Raw genomic sequence first — 24,485 nt, 5'->3', positions numbered from 1 at the left:
CAACATTTAAAGTACCAACCCGAACCTCCACTCTCCTCCACTCATCCATTCCCTGCCGTCTCTGCCGCCTGTCCGTCTCCTCTTGCGTCCAACAGTAGCCCAATTTCCACCGGTACCCTGTTGGCTAACAATACCTGTGGCGGTCGTTGGTAACCCGGGCCTCTACCGACCCGGTATGAAATTCTGATTCGTGATCCGCCTATTTGATTCGGCACATGTTCGTAGAAATACTACGATCACTAGCATATCAAATAAAAAATAAAGGCACATGAAGAAAGCGGATTTAGCAGACACAACAAATTTAGATGCAAGTTTGTTTTAATCTTACAGGATTAATATATTAAGAAGCGTCTTCTAGGACGCACATGGCCGGTTAGCTCAGTTGGTTAGAGCGTGGTGCTAATAACGCCAAGGTCGCGGGTTCGATCCCCGTACGGGCCACATCTTTTTCGGTTTATATGTTTTGTACATATAAAAACCTGGAAGTCCACATTTTGCTAAATCAAACTACCATGTTTGCACTTTAATTATACTGCCTGTCGATTAACTGGCAAATAGTAAATGAATAATTTTTTTTCTTTACACATTTTCACTTGGGATATTTTCAACAGAAATACTGATTTTTTTGTATTTACTTTAAATCTTTACTTACGTTACCCTCACCACAAAATAAAGCAGCCTTTAGAAGTCACAAACCTTTATTCTTACACACACTTTTAATGCAAAACTCCGAATAAATAAAAGTAGAAGAGACCTTCTTTACAGTAATTTCATTCACATAAAAAAAAAAAAACCAAAAAACCAACTAAATACATTAAACATATTGTATTTTTACACCAGGCAATGGAAATGATTTTCTCCTTAAAAAAAAAAAAAAAAAGAAAAGAAAAAAAGAAAAAGATATTTACAAGGTGTGTGGAAAAAAGGATGTGTATACCAAAAGAGTCCTGTTTTTCACATAGAATCCTGAATTCACATAGAATCATGTTTTTTTTATTTTTACTCCGAACTGGACTCAAATTTTAAATCCAGTCATAACCTGGAGTACGTTTATACAACATTCTTTTGCACAGACTAACAATTATACAGTTTCTTAAAAAAAATAAAAAAATAAAAATAAAAAATTGAGATAAAAGTTAATGATGAAATCAAATCTCATCTCGCTCTGTAAATGGAAAACAGATTTTTGTTTTTAACCACAACTTACTAGGTGCATCGGTTTAAACATAAGCATCAGATTATTGTATTAATTTTGCAACCAAACCAGAGAAAACTCACCAAAACTTTTGGCTGATTTTAATGCCTGTCTAAAAAAAAAAAAAAGTCACAGGTTGTCAGAAAAAGCATTAGGTTCAGAGCATTCAGGCTACGGTGAGACTGGTGTCTAGACCACTAAACTGGATTCTGTAAGTGCAGTGGGAAGTGAAACTGAGGGATTGGAATAACATTTTGTTTTTAGGTTAAGTTCTAAATCACATGCTTTCTTTGAATCCAGTTGCAATGCTGTGCACATCTTTGAGAAGAAACAGGACTTTTTTTGCACAGCTTGAGAACAAATAGCAAAGAATATCTGCAATCTTTTAGAATAAGGCAGATAACAGATACGAGACACTTACTTTAAACTATTGTTTAATGCATTTCACGAGACAGCATTTTGTGGGTGAAGACACTTTAAAAACGCACCTGTGACAAATGCTACTACTGTTATGACCCAAAGCACATTAAATCATGCGGTCATATAAACTATTCTAGAATTAAAAAATATTTTATCCTCTTATCCAAACAAAAGCATTTGCAGCATGGTCTATGTCTCTTACTAGTGTCACTAAATATATGATCAATTTACTTTTGGTCAGCAATGTGCATCGAAGAGTATAGAATATTTATTGCACATTAAAATTTACACTTTTATTAGACACCATCTACCAACTAATTCAATATAAAAGTATAATCGTTTCAACAAATCGTTTCTGCAAAGGCATGAACCTGCTGTCTTATGTAAACATTCATTTAATACCTTTCGGTTGTTGTTGAAAGAGTATATAGATAAAGGGAACTGGTATATGCACACAAAGAAATATATACACATACATATATTCCCTGCTAGCTTCTTACTAAAAACAGATTTTAGCAGAATAAAATGGCTAACCATATATATATATATATATAATCCCTAATTTCCCAAATCCCTATTTCTATGGTGGAGTGAAGCTTATGTTTCTCTTCTGTAACATACCAATAATCAGCAAACTAAATTTAAGACCAAACACCAGAGTATAATAAAATAGTAATATGGGTACAGAGCTTCAAATAATTTATTAAAAGGTATGAACGCCGGAAGTAGAGCATCATATACAAGAATACATAGTATATTATTAACGCCATTACCAGGAGTGTTTTATCCAAGAGTACCAGTAATTCTCTGTAACACACTGGAAAGTAAAACAGAAATGGAACCAAGGACAAGTGAATGAAAAAAATAAAACGTATACAAAATATTAAGGAGTGTTTTCATAAAAAAAAAAAAAAAAAAAAAGAGCACAAGTATGGAAATATGATGTAATAAATAACCTTCACACTGAAATCTCTCGAGACTTCATTTCACAGATCCCAGATAAATCACCAAAAAGAAATGAACAGAACCAACATGGAGAAAAAAAAAAAAAACCCCAAACAGTTAAAAAGATTTTTCCCTGCACAAATAATGCTACCTATTTCCCAGTATCTAATCACAGTCCCACTGTTGGAGATTGGAATGAATTTACAAGTCTTATGAATTTACTCTGTACAATTCCTGTGCATTTCTTTATGGCTAAATAAAACTGGATCATCCAGCTTTATGTCTGAGATTCAAAGTGAAGTCATTCGTTCCTCAAATAGTCCAGGCCCTGGTATCTCCTTAGTCAATAATACAATTGTCTTCTAGAAGTCCAGAAGAACGCTGATCAAAAATTGCTTTATTGTTAATGATTAGACACTTTTAAATGCCTGTTGACCATCTTGTTGTTTTTGTTTTGGTCAGTTAATACCTTAAAATAATTATACGTGCCTGTTTATGGTTTAAGGGGGTTTATCCAAAAGAAGTAGTAATGCATATTAGGTGTTATACGTATACATCCTAAACACTTTGAATAATCCCACATTCTTGCTACAGATTGACCCTTGCTACTTTTACTTGCCACCATACAGCCTCTCAATGTCTTCCTGGTAGTGGCTTTTGAGCTCCTTGCGTTTGAGTTTGAAAGCATCAGTTACCAGGCCTGTCTCTGGAGTCCACTGCTCGGCACTCAGACGGATCTTCTTGGGTACCTCAAAGCGTTCTAGTTTGGCTAAAGAGGAAAAAAGTGCAGGAATATAGACAGAGAAATCAGCATGTTTTGGTTTGGCAACACTGACAGAAAACACTTCTTACTCTTTAGTGCTAATGTCGCTACAGGCCTCGATCATTCATGTCAAACAAATATGAATTCAAAATATAAATGAGTTACTATGACTAAATTCCAAAAAAGCTTAATAAAATGTAAAAAAAAAGGTATTTTTTAACTATTCCTAAAATCTGTCATTTAATAGATAGAGGGCAAAATTTCAAGTAAAAAAGAAAAAAGTATGTATTGAAAATGCTGTACAAATTACATTAAGCTGATTGTCAATTTTAAGCAATTAAACAATACCTGTGGCACATTTATATGTAAAACTGCTGGGTCTATATTGTGCAAATCAAGTGCATTTATTTTATGGCTGTGTAATTTATCTTGACGGTTAAATATATTAATATGTAAAACGCTTTCATCATAATATAATGATAAAGTAATCCAGAGATCTCACCATTCACAGCAGCTTCAGTAATGATGCGCAGCACCTCCTTCTCCATATCAGGGTGGTTACAAACGTCCTCCCATGACCCTTGCACTTCCTTCTTCCTGGCAAGAGCCAGCAGGTGCTTCTGATTAGGCACCACAAAGCCAATCACATATGACTCTTCGCTGATGGAGAGATGATGGTAAGGAGAAGAAAAGTAAAATTTAAAGTTAGGCTGTTGCAACATTGCACTCTAAATGTCTTCATTATCAAGAAATTTCTATTTAAACAATGGCTGGTAAATTTCAAATCAAGATTTTACTGTTGAAAACTATGGAGTAATGATGCATAGAGATCTAAGATAATTTTTATTTAAAAAAAAAATTTCTGGGGGAAAAACATTTTGTATTTTCTTCTTTTTGTACAATTTGAAAACTGTTAAAAACTCTAAGTGGACAAATTTTTTTTAGTGCATCAGTGGTATGTGCCTACCTGTTGGCATAGGCACAGATGTTGTCAACGAGGGGGCAGTTTTTCAGCGCAGCTTCCACTTTTCCCAAAGACACATACTCTCCTGCCTGTAGTTTCACAAGGTCCTTCTTACGATCTACACACACACATACACACACATACACACATCTTCATACAACTCATGTTTTATGCACGAGTGTGTCCTACATTTAGTTTGCTTATTGGTGTGTGTGATGAGTTTCTCACCAATGATTTTAAGACAACCGTCAGGATGGAACTCCCCAATGTCTCCTGTGCAAAACCAACGCTGGCCATTTTTGTCCACAAAAAAGTCTTCATTGTTCCTGGACTCATTCTTATAGTAACCCATAGTAACATTTGGTCCTCCAATCAAAATTTCCCCTCTAGGATTAGGCCCGTCAGTACTGTAGTAACCACCTACAGGAGGAGGGAAAAAAAAAAAAAAAAAAAATTGACTGTCGAAAATAAGTAAAATTTCTCCACTAATGAGGCATTTACTACTGGTTTTACTAATTTGGTACTTGTTAATGAAAACTGAATGAAAGTTTAAAAATCTTGTATATATATTCATCATTTTGTACTGAATTCCATTCCTATAAAAAACATTCCTCCATTCATAGAAACTAATACAAAACTACATGTACACCTGGCTGATAAATGAGACCCATGGGTATGAGAATCTGGAATCTCTGGCACCAGCCATATCCTCTGTTTAAGAGATTAAGTAAACCAAGGCAAACTATTATAAAGCTTAGCTGAAATTCCTTGGTGCATCTGATTAAATGTGTAGTTTATTTGTTTAACTAACGTGTATTAAAGAAGCGCAAAAGATTACTAAACCTGGCAGCACAGTGCAGGCTTTTTTTTTTTATAAACCATCTTTAAAGAACATATACTTTCTTTTTTTTTTTTTTATCATCACTGCTCTTAACACAATGTTTAATGTATGATCAACAATTACCTTCCTCCCAGTCCTTAAGCATGATCTCTGAACACACCAGAGGTGCTCCAACACGGCCTGTACTGTAGTCATATACTACACACACAAACAATTAAAAATACATCTTAATATAGACCAGACAAGTTATATATAATATAAAGTTTTTACACACACACACACATTATATATACACACACACACCAGCTTAAAGTAATTTAAACGTCTACAGCGTGACCTTTTATATGGAAAGATTCGAGCATTCAGCCATAATGTGGTATAGACAGTAATATTTCAGAAACTAAAACAATATGGTGCACACCACCTGTGTAGGATACTTTGTGCTAGTTGTCATTCACATTACCATGACAGCATCAAGTGTATTGGCCTTGATAATAAACAAAAATTCTGTACCTTCAAAATATTAAATACTTTCTTTATTTGGACTTTAAATACATTTAATCATAGGTATTTTGCATGTATTTTTGACATCCATGCAGTAATAATTCCAAAACATTTGTTACCAGCCTCATGTTTGTATATGTCTTACAATCACTAATGTTCCCAGCTCCGCAGGTCTCTGTGAGGCCATAGCCCTGTCCCACCGGGCAGCAGAAACAGATATTCATAAAGCGCTGAGTGGCTGCAGACAGAGGCGCTCCCCCTGACAGCAAAACTCGTGTGTTCCCACCCAGCAGTGAACGCACTTTCTTGAAAACCAGTCTGCACACAGTAACAAAGTTGTTATAAAGCCAGTAAAGTACAGTTTGTTCACAACATTAAAATAATACAAAAGTCATATCTTTTTCAAAGTGCCAAATAAGTAGGATTGTTTGTAATTCTATACCGATCACAGAGTGGAGTGCTATATCCTTTGGTGATCTGCTCCATCTTGTAGTTGTAGGCCAGAACAAAAAGAGTCCTCTGCATTCTGCTCATCTCCTCCACCTTAGTCATCACATTCTTATAGATACGGTCCATGATCTCCTGTACAGAAGAAAAACACAAACAAAAATAAATAAAAGAGTCACTTACCAGAACAAGAGGGACAGTGGTTATACAAGGATAGTTAGTATTAGGGGTTTCCCTGACTAAGGATTTATATAGTCAAATGAATCATCAAGTCTTGCTCAAAGTCGACCTGTAGTCGAATCCTGTGTTTGTGTGTGCGACACAAGGTTCAAAAAGTGGGTAAGACAACGTTCATTTTCCTTCACACACACACACACACACACACACACACACACACACACACACACACACACACACACACACACACACACACACACACACACACACACACACACACACACACACACACACACACACACACACACACACACACACCTCTAACAAAGTGACCAAAACTGCCTGTCATGTGATAGACCAAACTGACAATGCCTTTTTATCTTTTTAAAGTTAAAATGAAAGGCAATGTGCATAAACATTTGTGAAAGATTTTTAGAATTGAATTAGAACAGAAAATACATTTACAGAATCTCCCAGGGTTTGTTAAATATTTACATCCCTGCCGCCAAATGCTATTGTGTCGGTCATGGATCATTAAAGTGAAACTTAAATCTGCCACAGTGGTGTTTGGATCTTTTTTATACAGTTAAAAATAGCTCAAATTGAAAGCTTCTTTCCTTTCACATTATCATAATCAGCTGTAAATTAATTTATTGGGAGAACACCGGTAGTTCTATGTCAAATGTTGAGCACCCCCATGTAACCTAAATGGCAAGATCCTCGTTTTATAACACCCCTGTAAAGAGTCGAATGTGAGATTGTTATTCAAATCAGGCTCCTCCAATCAAAGCATCTAATATTCACCTATACGTGGTCACCCCTAGTTAGTATGAATGTTTTATTACCGGAACAGCTGCCATTAGCGTTGGTTTCAGGACACTGGCATCTCCTTTACTGCCTTTTTTTATTTTGGTTGACTGCAAAAAGAAAATACACAATTTAACACAGGCAAATAGAACAGAAAACCTCAAGAGTAAAGTTTCTAGAGGCCAAGAATATTACAATGTTTAGTTTTAAGTGCATTCGCTTCGGTTTCTGCACATGTATGCATCACTTCTTCCCTTTCCAGTGGTGTCTACTGGTTTTCCACTAGGCTCAGTGTTTTGTCTTCCTATATTCACTGTGTCAGTCAAGTCACATGTTTTTTAAACTTCTGCAGGACTCATGTTTCAGTTTGCAGCCAATCAAGTCTGCCAGGCATCACATAAACGGCAGCTTATCAGCGGAATCTAATTCCCAGCAATAATAAGCTGCTGTTCTTTTTCGAGACATCTTGTGATCTCCCTGAAGAATTATAGAATCACCCCATACTGCTACGCAAACAACCTTGGTGTAGTACCAGACAGTTTATCACAATGCTTCCGTCGCTGCATACTCCAGATTTAAAAGAAAAAATGATTACCTACAAAGACAAACATGGACAGCACCTACATAAAAGCACCTATAAAATGCTCCAATCTCCACACCGGTCCAGGCAAAATATATTGTGACCAATCATCTATTAAGATATGAGTAAGTGTCAACAATTTTCTCTGTCTTGGCACCTAGGTGATGGAATGAACGTTCCCTGGGTATCTCATTGATCAGTTCAGTATAATGACATAAGATAAATGCTGTTCATGTGATTACAATAATTTTTTTGCATGTGCTGTGATGACTGAAAATAAGTGTATATACCTGATCTGAAAGGGTCTGGGGCGAGGAGTATCCGATGCGACAGCCATGAGAAACACATACCAGCTCAGCACTGAGCTCCAACACATGTGCCAGTGGCAGGTAGCCAATAAAGGTGTCGTTCTCACTGTGCAGGTTAAAAAAAAAAAATTAATAAATAAAAAAAGAATTATTACACATTACCTGATCTGAACTCTACAATGCACAGCAGACAACTAAGAAGGCAAAGTGTTGGATATTTTAAATAAATAAATAAATAAATAAATAAATAAATAAAATGCATCTACAAGCAAAATAAACAGATCAGCCATAACATTAAAATCTGCATAACATCGTTTAGGTCCCCCTTGTGCCACCAAAACATCTCCAACACATTGAAGCATGGACTCCATAAGGCTCATGAAGGTATGCTGTGGTAGCTGGGACCAAGACATTAGCAGTAGTTCCTTCAATCCAGTATATTATAAGGTGAGCCTCCATGGATCCAGCACATTACAAAAATGTGTAATCATATTAAAATCTGAGGAATTTAGCATCAACACTCATTATGATAAGAATCAATTCATTCCTGAACAATTTTTTTTAAAGTGCATCAGGGCACATTATGTTGTAAAAATTACAGAATATTTTGTCATTAAGGGGTCCACTGTCTGCAACAATGTTTAGATAGGTGGTACTTGTCATAGTTATATTCACATAAACGCCAGGACTTAAGGTTTCCCAGCAAAACATTGCCGGCCTGCCGTCCTTTCATAGTGCATCATTGTGAGAACTCTTCCTCCCATAAATGACACACATGCACCTTGCATTTCAATTCAATTTTGCTTGAATAGCACTTTTAACGTTATTTAGATTATGAATTTAAATTCCAACCTCAATATACCTATTAAGCAAGCCACTGTTTCTGATATATTGGTTGTTCTTTGCTGGATGACTTTTAGTAAAGCTTAAGCAGGAACAACCCACAAGTCCCGACTATGATTGTGGCTGCTCTGACCCAGTTGCCCATTTTCCTGCATCCAAAACTTTGATTACTTTTCACTTGCACCTAATATAACCCATACCCTGATAGGTGCAACTGTAAGGAGAGGTCATTCACTTTACCTGTTTTCACCTGGTTTTAATGTTATGGCTGTTTGGTGTATATTTAGCTATAGAATAGCACACAAATGTATAAATACACCATATTAATGGCATAATATGAGACACGTCAACATTTTAAAGGAATTCTTACTCCAAGTTCGGGATACGGTCAGCCATGCCAGCTACCCCTGCAATGAGGTTTCCGTGAGAGATCATCACTCCTTTGGGGATTCCTGTGGAACCACTAGTGTACATGATCACAGCGATGTCTTTGGGAAGGGGCTGTCTCCGCTGCGACATCACTGGAAAAAGAAATTGAACATACCATAAATATGATCATTTTGTAATATTATGTAATATTTAAGCCACCTCCCTCACCATAATAAAACAGAAAAATTAAGGTACTAAAATAAAGTGAATTGCTGAACACTTAAAAGCCTTACTGCTCTCGGGTTTTGCTCCCAGTTCCTGAACAGAGGACATGTTGTGGACCAGAATGCCTCTGGGTAAACCAGGCCAACTGGTGGGTTTATGATCCACAATGATAATGTGTTGCAGCCTAGGGACCTCCAGCAGAATTTCCTGAGGTTATAGATAATACATTTAAGAATGTCTTTTTTTCCCCCCTTTTTAATCCAGAAATGTATCACACAAAAATGTGCAAAACAGTAATACAGATTTCATTTCAGGTTTTTTTTTTTTTTTTTTATAGTTTATATAGTTATAGAGGACCGAATTGTATTTATTTTTTTTAAATCTGGTATTTGGAAAGTAATAAACTTTATTAAAAAAAAAAAAAAAAAAAAAAAAAAAAAAAAAAAGCACAAACTGCACATTGTTGGCACAAGCAAAACATAAACTATTGTTAAAAACCCATTTTTTTCTAGCACAATTTTTTATGATTGAAAGTTTTATGAAAAGTGGTTTTGTGGGACATTCAAGTTCAACAAACATTGTTGCTCCTCAACTATGAGTACACTGTTGGTGAGTACTCTTTGATACTCTCCATAATTTGGCCTTTTCATGGCTCTAATTCTACTTATTTTGCTGCACAATAATAGTCTTTTATTTTCTTAACAATTAGTTGTCATGGCCAAGTTTCTATTAGCTTGTGTGTTATTGCTATATATTAATATGCAAATGTGAATGCAAAGAAAATCTGAAATTCGGAAAGGAATAAATCCTGTGGAAATTTTGTTTGACTTAAGCAAAACTTTGTGCTAAACAGAAAATAATTTTTTAGGAGTATTTTTATGACTATAAAAACAGGTCTATAAAGTAAGTAAAAATAAACAATTAATACAGTGACACTGCTCAGTGTGTTATGATTAGAAACCAGGGATTGAGTTTCTTTGTAAGAATGTTACATTTAGAATAATCCCTCACTGCACTTGCCCAGTTTCCTCAGCAGAAATACATTTATTTGAAAGATTTAACACTTAAAGGATAAATGGTGTTAGTAATGCCGTTTTGTATACAAGAGATATTTTTTATACAGGGTTATTCAAAAAGAATGAACCAATATCATTCATATTAAAATTTCGTTTCAATATTTTATTAAGAAAAAGAAATAAAAAACTCCAGCCAAGTCACATGTTTTATATTCACAATCAACTTTTATTTCCTGTCTTAAAAGTGTTCAATGTGACCACCATTTGCAGCACGGGTAACATCGATGCGATAAGAAAATCCCTCCCAGGTGCGTATTAGCGTATCACGATTCACTGGGTTGATCTCTGTTGTTCTTCGATGTTTACGATTATCGAGGTTAGTGGGTAGCGGTGGAACATAAACACGGGAATCTCTTTTGTACTCAACATGTACTCATGTGGGTGCTCTGTTTCCAAATACCCACATTGTGACGATTGACTGTGCCGCTTAAGTGAAAAGTCACTTCATCACTAAAAATTAAACGTGAAATAAGGGTTTCGTCTTCTATCATTTCCAGCATCAAATCGCAAAATTAATTTTTTCAACATTGGCAAGTGGTGCAGAGTTGCAGTGGTTTCAAATGTAGATGTCTTCTTAGCACAAGCCAGATAGAGGATTGAGGGATCGCAAGCTTACGGCAAGCTCAATTTGTGGACTTCAGCGGGCTCCTCTCAAACGCAGCACGGATTCTCGCCACTTCTTCTTCTTCTTCTCTAGGCTTCTCCTATTAGGGGTCGCCACAGCGGATCATGCGTCTCCATACCCCTCTGTATACCCCTCTCCATACCCGTCCTCTTTTCCCCCTTCCTGGTGGCTCCATCCTCAGCATTCTTCTAACGATATACCCAATGTCCCTCCTCTGAACATGTCCAAACCATTTTAATCTCGCCTCCCTCACCTTGTCTCCAAAATGTCCTACATGCGCTGTCCCTCTAATAAACTCATTTCTAATCCGAAACTCGTGGTCGTCCTAGACTTTTCCCTTCACACAGACACCCACTCTCTTGAAATTGTCTAAAACCACCGTCAGATGTTCTTAGGAGAGGGCGGATTAATGTCAAACCTCCTCGAAAAGCACACTGCACCATGACAACTGGAACTTCACGAACTCGAGAACGCAGGGCGCATTTCGCAGAGGACTCGCCATTCCAAGTGTAAACAAACAACTGAACGTTTCCGGAAGACCCCTTTGCCTCTGTGGCAGCCATTCATAACTAAGATAACTAATCTTTCAAATGGTCACTGACTCATATCATGACGATGCTTGAGAACTGAAGCCATGCGTATGATATCGGTTCATTGCTTTTGAATAACCCTGTATTCTAATTCAAAGTTTGGGCTAGTTATACCATATGAATTTAATAGTGTGGTCATAATACATTATGAGAATTCCATTTGAGAATATAAATTGTCCTCACAGGCACAACTGTCATTCTGTAGTCCAAGTTTAGTGTCGATAGATAAGGTCGCTTTAGTTAAGTTAAGGTAGTAACTTTAAATTCTCTGACACAAAAAAGGTCATCAGGCTTTGAGTTTCACAGTAAAGAGAACATGGATTATTTGGTTAACTTTGGTAATAAATGAATAAAAAGAATATTGTTATAAGATGTATAAAATGGTTCAGGACAGTTTTTTTTTTTTTTTTTTTTTTTTTTTTAGTTAATAGAGGCATCACATCACCCCACTCTTGTTTTTTTTTTTCTTCCTCAAAACAGTTCAGTTTTTTGTGTTTCCCTTCATAACCTAGAAATATTCTGGATACTTCCAGTGCTGTCAGGTGATGACAGAGTGCTAACCTTGAGGCGACTCTGCAGCAGGTCTTTACTAGTTATGATGTGCGTGACCTCTGTCTCGTTGAGCCCATGGGCTATTGCTGCCCCTCCCAGAGTAGAATATAGAGTCACCACTGTTAGAAAAATGTGGAAGAGAAAGAGAGAAAAGGGGGGGTAAGGTGAGGCAGACACCAAGGATACAAAAATAAATCAGCAGAAAAGATAAATATGAACTCTTACATAAGTCTGAAGTCAAATTAAGTAAATGAAGTCAAATTAATCAGATAGCATTTAATGTACAAGCAAAATTTCGATACTGTACAGTCATGTAAGTGGAATGTGTTTATTTGTATATACACGAAATTATCCACCAAAAATCAGACTGTTTCTGAGACGATAGCCTGGGGTGCAACTGTCCAGCTAAGAATAGCAATGGAATTGTACACTGTAAGATGATACCGTGTTATTGACCTGACATTCACTTTTTTCGCTTACTCAACAAGAGCAAACAATTGAGATGCTAAACTGACCTGAGAGAAAACAATGTTACATGGGTTTATGAATGAATAAATGCATGTAAGCTAGAGAGTGTGTGTTTATTATTTATAGGGCTTACATGGGAAGTTGTACATGAAACAGGCCTGTGCTGCTATAATCCATTCAGCACGAGTCTCACAGAAGATAGCAATGTTACACTGAGGCTTCTGACCCAAGGCTGCCAAGCCACTCCCGAACCTCTGGGCGAGCTGAAAGGTTTCCTCATATGACAGCCAGTTGTAATTACCCAAGATCACCTACAAAGAGAAAAAAGAAAAGAAAAAAAGAAAAAGACCTTGACTTCACTGCTGTCTTTACCAGAAACAATTGAAAAAAATAGATTTTCTAATTATTCTGTAGTAATATGCAGAAAATTATACAGAAAATAAATAATAGCACATTGAATATTCAATGTTAATAATTGTATTACTTTATTATGGTCTAAATTATTGACAATTATTTATGATTGCTAGTAACACTTTCATCCACTTATGCCTGTAATCTGTTTTGACCAAACAGTCTGAGTGACCAACATGCATACGGATTCATCAGAAGCACCGATTTAAATCTGTGACAGCATTCTTATCGATTCTATTTGAAGATGCCAATCAGCAGTGAGTATTTCCCTTAGCCATTATATAAAATGGCTTGTTAGTGCAGTACAATGCTTGTTGTTATGCACTTACAAGCACAGCAGATCATCCAGATCATCTGGTTCTCACATAATATGGCACTATGAACACCACGTAAAAGCTCAGAGTCGTGTGAGCAAAGAACAAAGAACGTCATCTTTGGTATTTTTACTGGAGATTTCCATCGGTTTAAACAAGGAGCGCTTTCCAATATAGATGTTCATGCAACAGTAATGACCATATGTAGTAAAACCTACATACAATCATAAGTCTAAATATTTGCATTGGAAACAATGAAAATCTTATTCAAAGCAAAATTGAGGTTCTCCAAATATTGCCAAATATCTTAATTACACAGGGCAAAGGTTTTCCTGCTTATAACAAAGCAGCAAGGCCCCTAAAGCAGCTTCCACAAAGCATCTTAAAATGAAAGTATTGTTTTGACAGGATCCACAGCCTTTCCCAAGAGTACAACTAGTGAAAGCGCAAACTTTAAGGCACCCAAACTTAAAAAAAAAAAAAAACAATCACCCCAAGCTAATGGTGTATGCCTGTGTGCTCATATTTTCTTACCTTTTTGAACACTTTTCCACTGGGTTGCACTTCATCTTCCTCACTGAGCACCTCACGGGTACCGAGACAGTCCCTATGAGCAAAGTGTTTAACTGCATACTCAAACACTTTATCCAGAGTTCCCACTCCACCATGGAGTTCTGAAACAAGATGCTTCAGGCTGCCGATGGCCCGGTAGGGTCCGGCTGGATTCCCGGTAACCTGTCAAACATGGCAACATGTGACATCATAAAACTGTATTCTCGATAGAAACAAATGAAACGTACTTAAAATCAGCACCATACACAAGTCACATCCATAACATCTAATCCATGTTGTAAATGTAATGCAAATAAATCGGTGGTTATTTGAGTTGCTTCATGGTGAGTGTATTCCCCCAAAAAAATGCAGAAAACACACTTGGGTTAAATTCAAATATGGATAATATTACACATAAAGCACACTCAGCGAGAGCAGGGAAGTCTGAACTTACTGAGCGTGCCTTGATGCGTTTGGCCCGGGCCTGGTTGGGCCCTGCTCCGGACAGGAAGTACCAGGGTATAAAGGTAATTAAGGAGTAGACCCAAACCACAGAACGAAAGACATGCATGAAAAGAGGAGGCACATCCTCCTTCAGCTTCATCCTGATGAAAAAGTGAGGAAAACACAAAGGAGGGTGGAGAGAACTAGAGATATGTTTTTTGCGTTAGCAGTTTTTTTAGTCCTTGATTTCTTTCTCTGTTACACTTCTCTTTTTTTCTTTGCAACAATATTCCTTTCGCTTTTTTGTATATGATGCCCCCTCCTCTGGAGTTTTTCAGGCTATGATACGTCTCCTCTTCGTTGCTGATTGTGCCAGCAGACAGGACAAGAAGGTTCCTCTTCCTTTTTTCCACTGTGCCAGTTTTCTTAGTTGATTTGGTAAATCCTCTTGTAAGTAAGGAGCAGCTAAAAACAAAAGAATAATTAAATTTTATGAAGTGTTAAATCACTTTAAGAAAAAATTAGAAATATACAGGAATAAAAGACACACAGTATAAAGACTGTGTTTGTGTACATAGTATGTGAACTGGAATATATTTTTTGCACGTCAACCACACATGATGCACTTTATATGACGAGGACAAGTTACTTTGGTCCTTCACTCTGTGGTTTTCGTTTTCTGTTATGTAGCTTTATGTTGTTTTATGTAGCACAAGGGTTCTGGAGGAACGTTGTCTCATTTCACTGCATACTGAGTCAGCTATACAGACGCTCACCGCCAGACGCTTTGATAGTATTTATAGCTCTTACATCATTAGCAGATATGCGTGGTCAATAACGAACGCGCTAACAATTTACAAACAAACTCAGGGTACGAACGGTCGATCGGAACTCGTCCGTATGGTGGGGAGCTTCTGTAGATGGTTGAAATAACAATTAAAGCATTTTGACTTGACCACCTTTGCACTAATGGCAAAAACTTAAATATACTTTATAACAAGGCAGCATTTGTTTCACCAGGGAGGCAAATGTCCGTCATAATTTCTCCATTTTCTCTCAAGAGAGCAGAGAGAGAGAAGTGAGCCCTAAACCCCAAACAAAAATAAAAATATCACTAAACACTAGTGTGTTATTTCTACATATAAAATAAAGATACAGTCTGAAGAATCATGCAGTGCTAATTGTAGGAGGATGAATATAATAAAATGTTAAGAAATCTTCTGTAACCCCAAATACTGTAAATAAAGAGTGTAAATGTGCTCGCACAGGGAAAAGCAGACTTACAAGGAATATTTCCTTAATTAACACTTCCTCAAAAATGTTGATTGATTAATGGTTTATTTTAAAAGCTTCTTGAGAAACACATCAACAGCTATAGTTTTACACACTGACAAGATCTTCACCTTTGACTGATGAGTAAGTGGATAATGAAAAGATCCAGTCAAGTTGAGTCAGGTTTACTGATAAAACAGGTGACCTTAAGTTCTTACTTTGCGCCATAGAATGGCTGATAAAAACCTAAATGTCATATTTTATATTTTGATACCGGGAATGAGGCCAGCAGCAGGCTAGAATCACATAACCACTGAAATGTCAGTATAAACAAAATGAGATGAGACTTACTGAAAGAGTCTATTATTCAGGAAACAATCAGCATCTTAATTAAAGTCTTTCAATAAACTCTGGTGTTTTATTATCCCAGAACAAAGATTGCTGCAGCCTAAAGGGTCACTGTGTGACACCTGGGTCTCTCTAACAAAGTTTCGCATTCCTTACAGTTTCCTGTTTATCAGTATCTCACAGACATTAATGAAGCAGAAGTGGGTCTCATGTGAATGGTAGATTCATAAACAGTTCAAATATATAAAAATTTGTCTGCACCATTAACCTGTTATTAAACTATATCTGTTCCCAGCAATACCCAAATATATCTCAGCTGCACTGCACCAATATATAAACAAGCTTCCTTCATATTTATTTCTCTGTCAGTGTTTAATGCTTTTAAATATTTTAGCGACTCAATTTAGATCAAAATTGACAAAACGAGTCAAATTAAACAAAATAAATAAATAAATAAATCTACAAATCAATGCTGATTTAAAGAAAAAAAAAGAAAAAAATCAATGCTTACACTGTTCACCAAATGTCAGTGTTTAATGAGGAAGCAATATAATGCTGTATCAAGTTTGACAAGATTGTCAACTGACAAGAGCCTGACTATGGAGACGATTATACAAAACTGCAAAGTAAAAAAAAAACGTGTCAAAGGAGAGAGTAACTGCAAGACTTCAGGTCTTTCAGTATACAGGGATAGTCTACAGTTATAACAGGGCAGGCCACCAAGAACATAAATAGCTGTGGTTATTAATGCAGCATACTGTGACAAATAGGTGGTTAAGTGTGCTAGTCCTACTACATTACAAAATACAAAAGGTTTGTAGAAGGTTTCACTTCTGTCACTAAAGTGAGAGTGTCTAGAACTTTGGTTCATATATTTAACAGCCTGGGTAACTCCAAAACAAAATAGTTTGGGTCATTTAGGAGCTAAAGAAAGTAAATACAGTAAATAATAAAGCTAATAAAAAATAAAATCACTACCTGGACAAAGACTTGTGAACACCTAATCATCACATTCATATGTTCCTGTTGAACATTGAGTTTCAGCCCTTCTTTTCAGTTAGAACAGGTTTTATCCAGGCCATTTGAATTCTTCCAAAACCACCTAGGCAAAACTTGTCTTAATGAAGCTCCTTTTGTGCAGAGAGGTGTTTTCATGCTGGAACAGGTTTGGGCTCCTTAGTTTCATTGAATGAAAAAGTGACTGCTACAGCATACATAGACACTCTAGATCAGCGGTCCCCAACCTTTTTTGCGATTTAATGTAAGACAATATCTTCACGGACCGGCCTTTAAGGTGTGGCGGATAAATACAACAAAATAAAATGATACATCCGGCATAGAAACTGGTATTTTCCAAATATATTAATAAACGTCAATCCACTGTGTTGTTTATTGTTCATTTTGCTAGCTTGGGGGTTTCAATTTAGCAGTAATGTATTATGTGTTTGCAGCCGGAGCAGCCCCTTTAAGAAGGTAGTGGATGGAGGTAAGACATGTGACCAAGGCAAGCATCTTGACACGCATCAAGAGTGAGTCATAGACAGATGTGGCGGAAAGAATCCGGTAATTTTCCAAAATAAAATATTGTTTAGAATCAGATAATAAATAAAACGGAAATAATGTAAAATATGTATTCTTTCTGTGCGGCCCGGTACCAATTGAGCCACGGACCGGCCGGGGGTTAGGGAACACGTGGTCACGTGTCCACATCATGTGCCAATTTCCCTTTTACACGTCACAGCTCCAGGGTTCCACATGAGTTTCCACGCATGTCCCAAAAAACATATCAATTAGTTTTAATTGTGTGCATGTGTGTTTATAATATGTCCTGCAATGAGCTTCAAAATCCTGTTTTACACCCAGTTCCCAAGCTAGTCTCCAAATCTACTTTGTCCCTAAGCAGTAGATTACTGTAAAAGTACGAAATTAATGAACAAATGAATGAATACAAGTGAACCATTTCATCCGGTTTCCTTCAGGTGTATATCCTAACTACTTACTATGACTCCAGGAGCATCAACAGCTCCTGAAAAGGGTTGAACACTGATTACTGATTTTCCATAACAATTCATTCATATATAAATGAATTTGCTTGCCTATACTTACAGTGATGTGAAAAAGTGTTTGCCCCCTTCCTAATTTCTTCGCATGTTTGTTACACTTTACTGTTTTAGATCTTCAAACTAATTTAATTAGTAGTAAAGGATAACACGAGTGAACACAACATGCAGTTTTTAAATGAAGGTTTTTATTATTGAAGGAAAACAAAATCCAGAACTTCATGGCCCTGTGTGAAAAAGTGTTTGCCGTCCTGTTAAAACGTTCTCCAGCCACACCCAGGCCTGATTACTGCCACACCTGTTCACAATCAATAAATCTCTTTAATAGGACCTGCCTGACAAAGTGAGGTAGACCAAAAGATCCTCAAAAGCAGAGGAACTTCAGAAACAAATAAGACAGTAATTGAGATCCATCAGTCCGGAAAAGGTTTTAAAGCCATTTCTAAAGCTTTGGGACTTCAGCAAACCACAGTAAGATCCATTATTCACAAAAGGCAAAAACTAGGAACAGTGGAACCTTCCCAGGAGTGGCCGGCCGACCAAAATTACCCCAAGAGCACAACAACGACACATCCAAGAGGTCACAAAAGACCCCACAACAACATCCAAAAAACTGCAGGCATCACTTGCCTCAGTTAAGGTCAGTGTTCATGACTCCACCATGAGAAAGAGACTGGGCAATAATGGTCTGCATGGCAGAGTTCAAAGACGAAAACCGCTGCTGAGCAAAAAGAACATAAAGGCTCATCTCAGTTTTGACAGAAAACATCTTGATGATCCCCAGGACTTTTGGGAAAATACTCTGTGGACTGACGAGACAAAAGTTGAACTTTCTGGAAGGTGTGTGTCCCATTACGTCTGGTGTTAAAGTAACACCACATTTCAGAAAAAGAACATTATACCAACAGTAAAATATGGTGGTGGTAGTGTGATGGTCTGGGGCTGTTTTGCTGCTTTAGGAGCTGGAAGATTTGCTGTGATTAATGGAACCATGAATTTGGCTGTTTACCAAAAAATCCTGAAGGAGAATGTCTGGCTCTCTGTTCGTGACCTCAAGCTATTGCGAACTTGGGTTCTGTAGCAGGACAATGACCCAAAACACACCAGCCAGTCCACCTCTGAATGGCTGAAGATGTTGGAGTGGCCTAGTCAAAGTCCTGACCTGAATCCTAAAGAGATGCTGTGGCACAACCTTAAATCTTAAAAAGGTGGGTAATGCTCAAAAACCCTCCAATGTGGCTGAATTACAACAAGTCTGCATAGATGAGTGGACCAAAATTCCACCACAGCGCTGTAACAGACTCAGTGCAAGTAATTGCAAACGCTTGATTGCAGTTGTTGCTGCTAAGAGCGGCCCAACCAGTTATAAGGTTTAGGGGCAAACACCTTTTCACACAGGGCCATGTAGTTTTGGATTTTGTTTCCCCTCAATAATAAAAAACTTCATTTAAAAACTGTTGTTGTGTTCACTTGTGTTGTCTTTTATTACTATTTAAATTAGTTTGATGATCTGAAACATGAAAGTGTGACAAACATGCAAAAGGGGGCAAACACTTTTTCACACCACTGTACATAAACACATAAGTGGGCGGGGAAAATATAGCACAACACAAACAGTACATATTAATAAACATAAGGTACATTTGGAGACGATGGTTGTGCTAAAAATCACGCCACCCCTTGACTATGAATGGTTTATGACACGCGCGTGTTAGGTTCAGATCTCCATAAGCCTGAACTACTTGCTAGCATTACAGTCCCGAATCATAGTTAGCTTGCTCCTGAATTCTGACTAAAATCATTCGGATTATCACGGTAACCCTGCTATGGGAAGTCCTATATCCATTTTAATAGCATTTACAAAGCATCCTGTGGACGAATGATATGTTTTCAGGAGTAACAACCAGCTCAATCAACAGCTACTATTGCCGCCAAAATAGAATGCGCAGCTGTGAGATATGGATGCTAATGGTGTCGCGTGCGCAAGCTGACTCACACTTTACCTTACTCATAAGATCCCACAGCGACATAGTTTGACTTTTTGCACTACAGATTTGGTTTTCTTCCCTATACATCATTTATATAAGGAGTGGAAGTCATAAAAACTATACATCAGATACACGTATCTAGTTAATCAGCAGTGAAAGGCCGCTAGCTGCATCACACTGGCTGGAATGGCCAGCTACGTGTTATGGTATGGTATGGTATTATATGGTATGGTGCATGAGGCTGTTATAACTACACAGAAATACGGACTATTTCGGCTGACAGCGGTAAAGTCATGAAAATAAATATTTGCTATCACAATTAACATTCATGCATGCAGCTACATAAACAGAGCCCAAGACTGCAAAATACGTCTGCTACACCATTACTTAATCACATCTGCACAGCTGCTGAATGACAATGGAAACAAATCTCACCTTCTTCTTCAATTGATCAGATTATAGGCGTGTGAGGGGCAACAAGTATAGCATTAAAATAACAACCCCGATGTCAGGGACTTTGTCAGAAAACCATTACGCGAGAAAGAAAATAAACAGAATAGCATAGCCGGGAAGAAACGTCATCCACACTATAGCTATATGGCGCTTTTTCAGTTTCTGTCGCCGGTGCGGCCCTGACTGTCAGACCGGAAGTGCTGCCAACGCTGTCAACAGGACGGGGCCATTTTCTGGAATCCGATTGGCCCTGAAAAGGTGGCGCGTGATAAACGATGCCGTGACGACATTGGGGTTACCTCCGTTCAACATGGGGTCACTTAAAGCCATAAAAGTATGCAAAAAGATTTCTGTCCAGACTTTCTCAAATAGTATTTACAGCTGCAACAAGTAAATGAGACATTATTTGCATTTGGTTCGAAATAACTACTTTTAGTTGTGCATCATTAAATATTAACCAGAAAGCACGTGCATTTATTTTTCTTTACTAAATACATATAATTAAATCACTTTATATTTATAATTAACGCAGAAGGACCGACTTTAAACAAGTAATACTGTTAAATATGGCACTCAATGGTTGCTTGCCCAAGGCGCCGCTGGTGTAGTGGTATCATGCAAGATTCCCATTCTTGCGACCCGGGTTCGATTCCCGGGCGGCGCACTGAGTATTTTTTTTTTTGGTGGTGGTTTTAAGAGGGGTATATTTGTAAATCTGGGTCTATTTGTCCAGGGCCTCACTTACCCTTCACCTCACTGCATGTCAATAGTGTGTACAAAGATTCCCCACTGTGTTCATGTCTTCCAAACTTATACGGAGCTCTTAGTAAGTGAACACAGCTACGACCTGATCCTGCTTTCCTTCAAATATATTGAATAACAGAAGATTGGTTTGAACTGAAATATTATTGGATTGATTTTGCTGTCACAGACCAAACAATTCACACATTCTTAAAAACTGGATGATTTAATACAATTCTGACCAACAATAACCACTGACAAAGTTCTGTCAGAATAAGAAGATGGTGTAGGATAACGGAAGAACTGGATCACATTGATTGTTGACATAAATAAGACATAATATTTCTTTAAACAGTTCCATATCATTACACTGTAAAAGTTTTTGATGTAAATTAAGCCAAATTGCTGCATTGCTTTTCAAAACTTTTACAACTACATATAGTGTCATAAATATGTACACTATTGTATATTATATATTGAAACTGTGTTGTCTACATCAATATACTGCACTTTTATTTTGTAATTATTGCGGTTCCTACTGTAATCAAGACTGACATATTTGTCATTAATGAATTAACAACAGCATAATTGTGATAATTTAATAACAGTATCAGAATTTTAATACAACATACGTTTTAAAACCTTTACATTTATATAACAAATCTCAGAAAAAAATTAGTTTATAGACATTTACATTGCCTTTTAATGTACAAAGCAAGTTGAATAAATGTTATGTGGTAACTTTTTTGCTGTTTAGGATAAAATATCAGAGTGAAGAGATGAAAACTGTTTGTTCGTCAGCTGTAGCAAAATTGCTAAAGGTTTATAATTCTCAAGATCAAAGCAGAGAAACAAAGTAAAAACACAAATAAAAATCTGCAAAAAGTTTTATCCTCATAAATGAAACAAACTTTATATTATTTGAACAAATCTTCTCCATCTTCTCACACAGGGCACACACATCCATTTACCTTCCTCACAGTGACACTGACATTAACAAAAAATAAATAAATACCCAAAAGCACAAAAGCTTAAAAACTACAGAGAAATTTACATACTCTAGGATATCTTCTTCTTCTTCTTCTTCTTCTTCTTCTTCTTCTTTTTCTTCTTCTTCTTCTTCTTCTTCTTCTTCTTCTTCTTCTTCATCTTCTTCTTCTTTTTCTTCTGCCTCTTCTTTATCTTCTTCTTCATCTTCATCTTCTTCTTTTTCTTCTGCCTCTTCTTCTTTTTCTTCTTCTCCTTCTTCTTCTTCTTCTTCTTCTTCCGGATTCTCCCATTAGGGGCCACCGCAGTGGATCATCCGTCTCCAAACATCCTCTAAATCTGCCTCTTTTAAACCAACTACATGTATGTCCTCCCTCACCTTGGCCTTCCTTTTTTCCTCCCTCCTGGTGGCTCCATCCTCAGCATTCTTCTACTGATATAACCCATGTCCCTCCTCTGCACATGTCCGAACCATCTCAATCTCACCTCTCTCACCTTGTCCCCAAAACGTCCTACATGCGCTGTCCCTCTAATAAACTCATTTCTAATCCTGTCCATCCTCATCACTCCCAACGAAAACCTCAACATCTTCTTATTAACATGTATAATTATTAAAATATAACTATAGTTGAACTGAGTTTGCCTAAAGAATTTTCAAACTGTACCTCAAACAATACTGTATTTGGATGCCAGGAGTGTGTAAGGAAAAATTTGAATGAAAATAAAGTTTAATGTATGTTCATTTATATATTTGTTTGGTCTAAGTGAAACTTTATAGCTTTACCTTGCCTAGTTTGTTAAACAAAATGGAACATGGATGTGTCCATGAAAAAAACATAAAAGACTAGGTACATTGACAATGACAAAGATTCATTGACAAATTGTTCCATTTGCTTTTTTCTGTGCAGTCAGAAAATGCCTTACTTATGGTTACTCATGATTGCTTTTACCTGCAAATAAGAAAATATTAGAATCTAGAACAAGAACACCAGACAGACAAACATCAGAATGACAGGAAAAAATGGGACAACCCCGGCATGTAGATCTGCCCAAATATCTCAGCAGAAACCTCAGTAAATTTCTCAACATGGAATGTAGAATTCCTTAGGTCTGAAATAAACCTATTTTCCATGGATACCTCTCTGAACCCTAAAGTCATGCTCGTCTCTTGTCACAGCAAACCACACAAGGTTGGTTTTCAAGACAGGGGTTTAATTATGTCAGCAATAGCCCCTATAGTAATCATGTTTTAAAAATGGCTTTCTGAAATATAAATTACTAACATCTGGACTATGGAGACCTGAACTATAGCAAACAAGATTTTTTTCAAAACCACCAGTGAAAGACTAAGCTTGACCAGGGTTGTCTATAAAGCATGAAATGGAATTCAGTGTTAGTACATTTTAAGATTTAGAAAAGCTTTACATGTATGAAGCTGGATAAGCAAATCTAAGGACAGCAATCGCAACAGATAACAAACTGTAATAAACAAGATTTCTGAGCATGAGAAAACTGAAAAACAGTAAAGCAAACAGATTTTAGACATGCCACCAATGTAGATAAACACAGATCCACAGAGTAATTAGAAGAAAAACACTACTACGAGCAATATTTTTTTTTCTTTATTTCGGGGCATACCTAAATCTTTTTAACTAACGGTTATAAAACCTATATTGTAAAAAGTCTGAACCTTGAACACAGTCCAACTATAGGTCCAATATCAAACTTTTTCTTTTTGTGCACTCTATCAGTCATGGGTTGTGTTTTATTACCTACAACCTTTAAAACCATTTTTAAAATCACTCATTACATTATTGTTCTTGATAATCTAAAATGTTGTTGGAGTTAAGAAAACGGTTTGTTTCTGGCTCAGGGATTTTTAAAATTATGTTGTAATTTATAGTTGTAAATAGTGACCTCATTATGCATAATGAGGTAAACTTTGTGTGCCACTATGTTCTGAATATGACAAACTGCTCTCGTACATATTCTGGGTAAAATTAATAAATATAGTAATAGCTTTTGCTGTTATGATGATGAAAGCCATCATCATCAAAGCCAGATGACAAAAAAGAGCTTAATAAATTTTAGAGATGTGTAAAGGACACTAGTTATATTATTCTTAGTAAAAAACGTTGGGTTCTAACGAGGTACAGTCAGCTTAAGGTGAAGTTTCTGATTACTGAGTAACTCTGGCATTTCAGAAATATTTCATA

At 36.8% G+C, this 24,485-nt stretch overlaps 1 protein-coding gene across 3 annotated transcripts; it reads right to left on the bottom strand.

The window, feature by feature from the left end:
• Nucleotides 1-680: 680 nt before the first annotated feature.
• On the bottom strand, nucleotides 681-20,781 carry acsl3b (acyl-CoA synthetase long chain family member 3b). Of its 3 annotated transcripts, none has more exons than XM_083525726.1 (17): nucleotides 20,524-20,781; nucleotides 17,019-18,066; nucleotides 14,431-14,885; nucleotides 13,959-14,159; nucleotides 12,833-13,010; nucleotides 12,241-12,350; nucleotides 9,457-9,595; nucleotides 9,165-9,315; nucleotides 7,934-8,057; nucleotides 7,102-7,173; nucleotides 6,075-6,214; nucleotides 5,778-5,950; nucleotides 5,252-5,326; nucleotides 4,516-4,707; nucleotides 4,291-4,405; nucleotides 3,826-3,983; nucleotides 681-3,329 (listed from the first exon to the last, which is right to left on the bottom strand). In XM_083525726.1, exons 3-17 carry the CDS (start codon nucleotides 14,578-14,580, stop codon nucleotides 3,172-3,174), a joined length of 2,136 nt encoding a protein of 711 aa, XP_083381852.1. In that variant the 5' UTR covers nucleotides 14,581-14,885; nucleotides 17,019-18,066; nucleotides 20,524-20,781; the 3' UTR covers nucleotides 681-3,171. The 3 variants fall into 3 exon arrangements, with proteins under 3 accessions (XP_083381852.1, XP_083381853.1, XP_083381851.1); XM_083525727.1 differs by having other exon boundaries at nucleotides 18,041-18,066; XM_083525725.1 differs by lacking the exon at nucleotides 17,019-18,066.
• Between the last annotated feature and the right edge of the window lie 3,704 nt (nucleotides 20,782-24,485).

This window comes from Silurus aristotelis (genome assembly GCF_946808225.1).
Source record: "Silurus aristotelis genome assembly, chromosome: 22".
NCBI lineage: Eukaryota > Metazoa > Chordata > Actinopteri > Siluriformes > Siluridae > Silurus > Silurus aristotelis.
The sequence above is the reverse complement of the archived record's forward strand: the minus strand, read 5'-3'. Positions and strand labels throughout refer to the sequence as shown.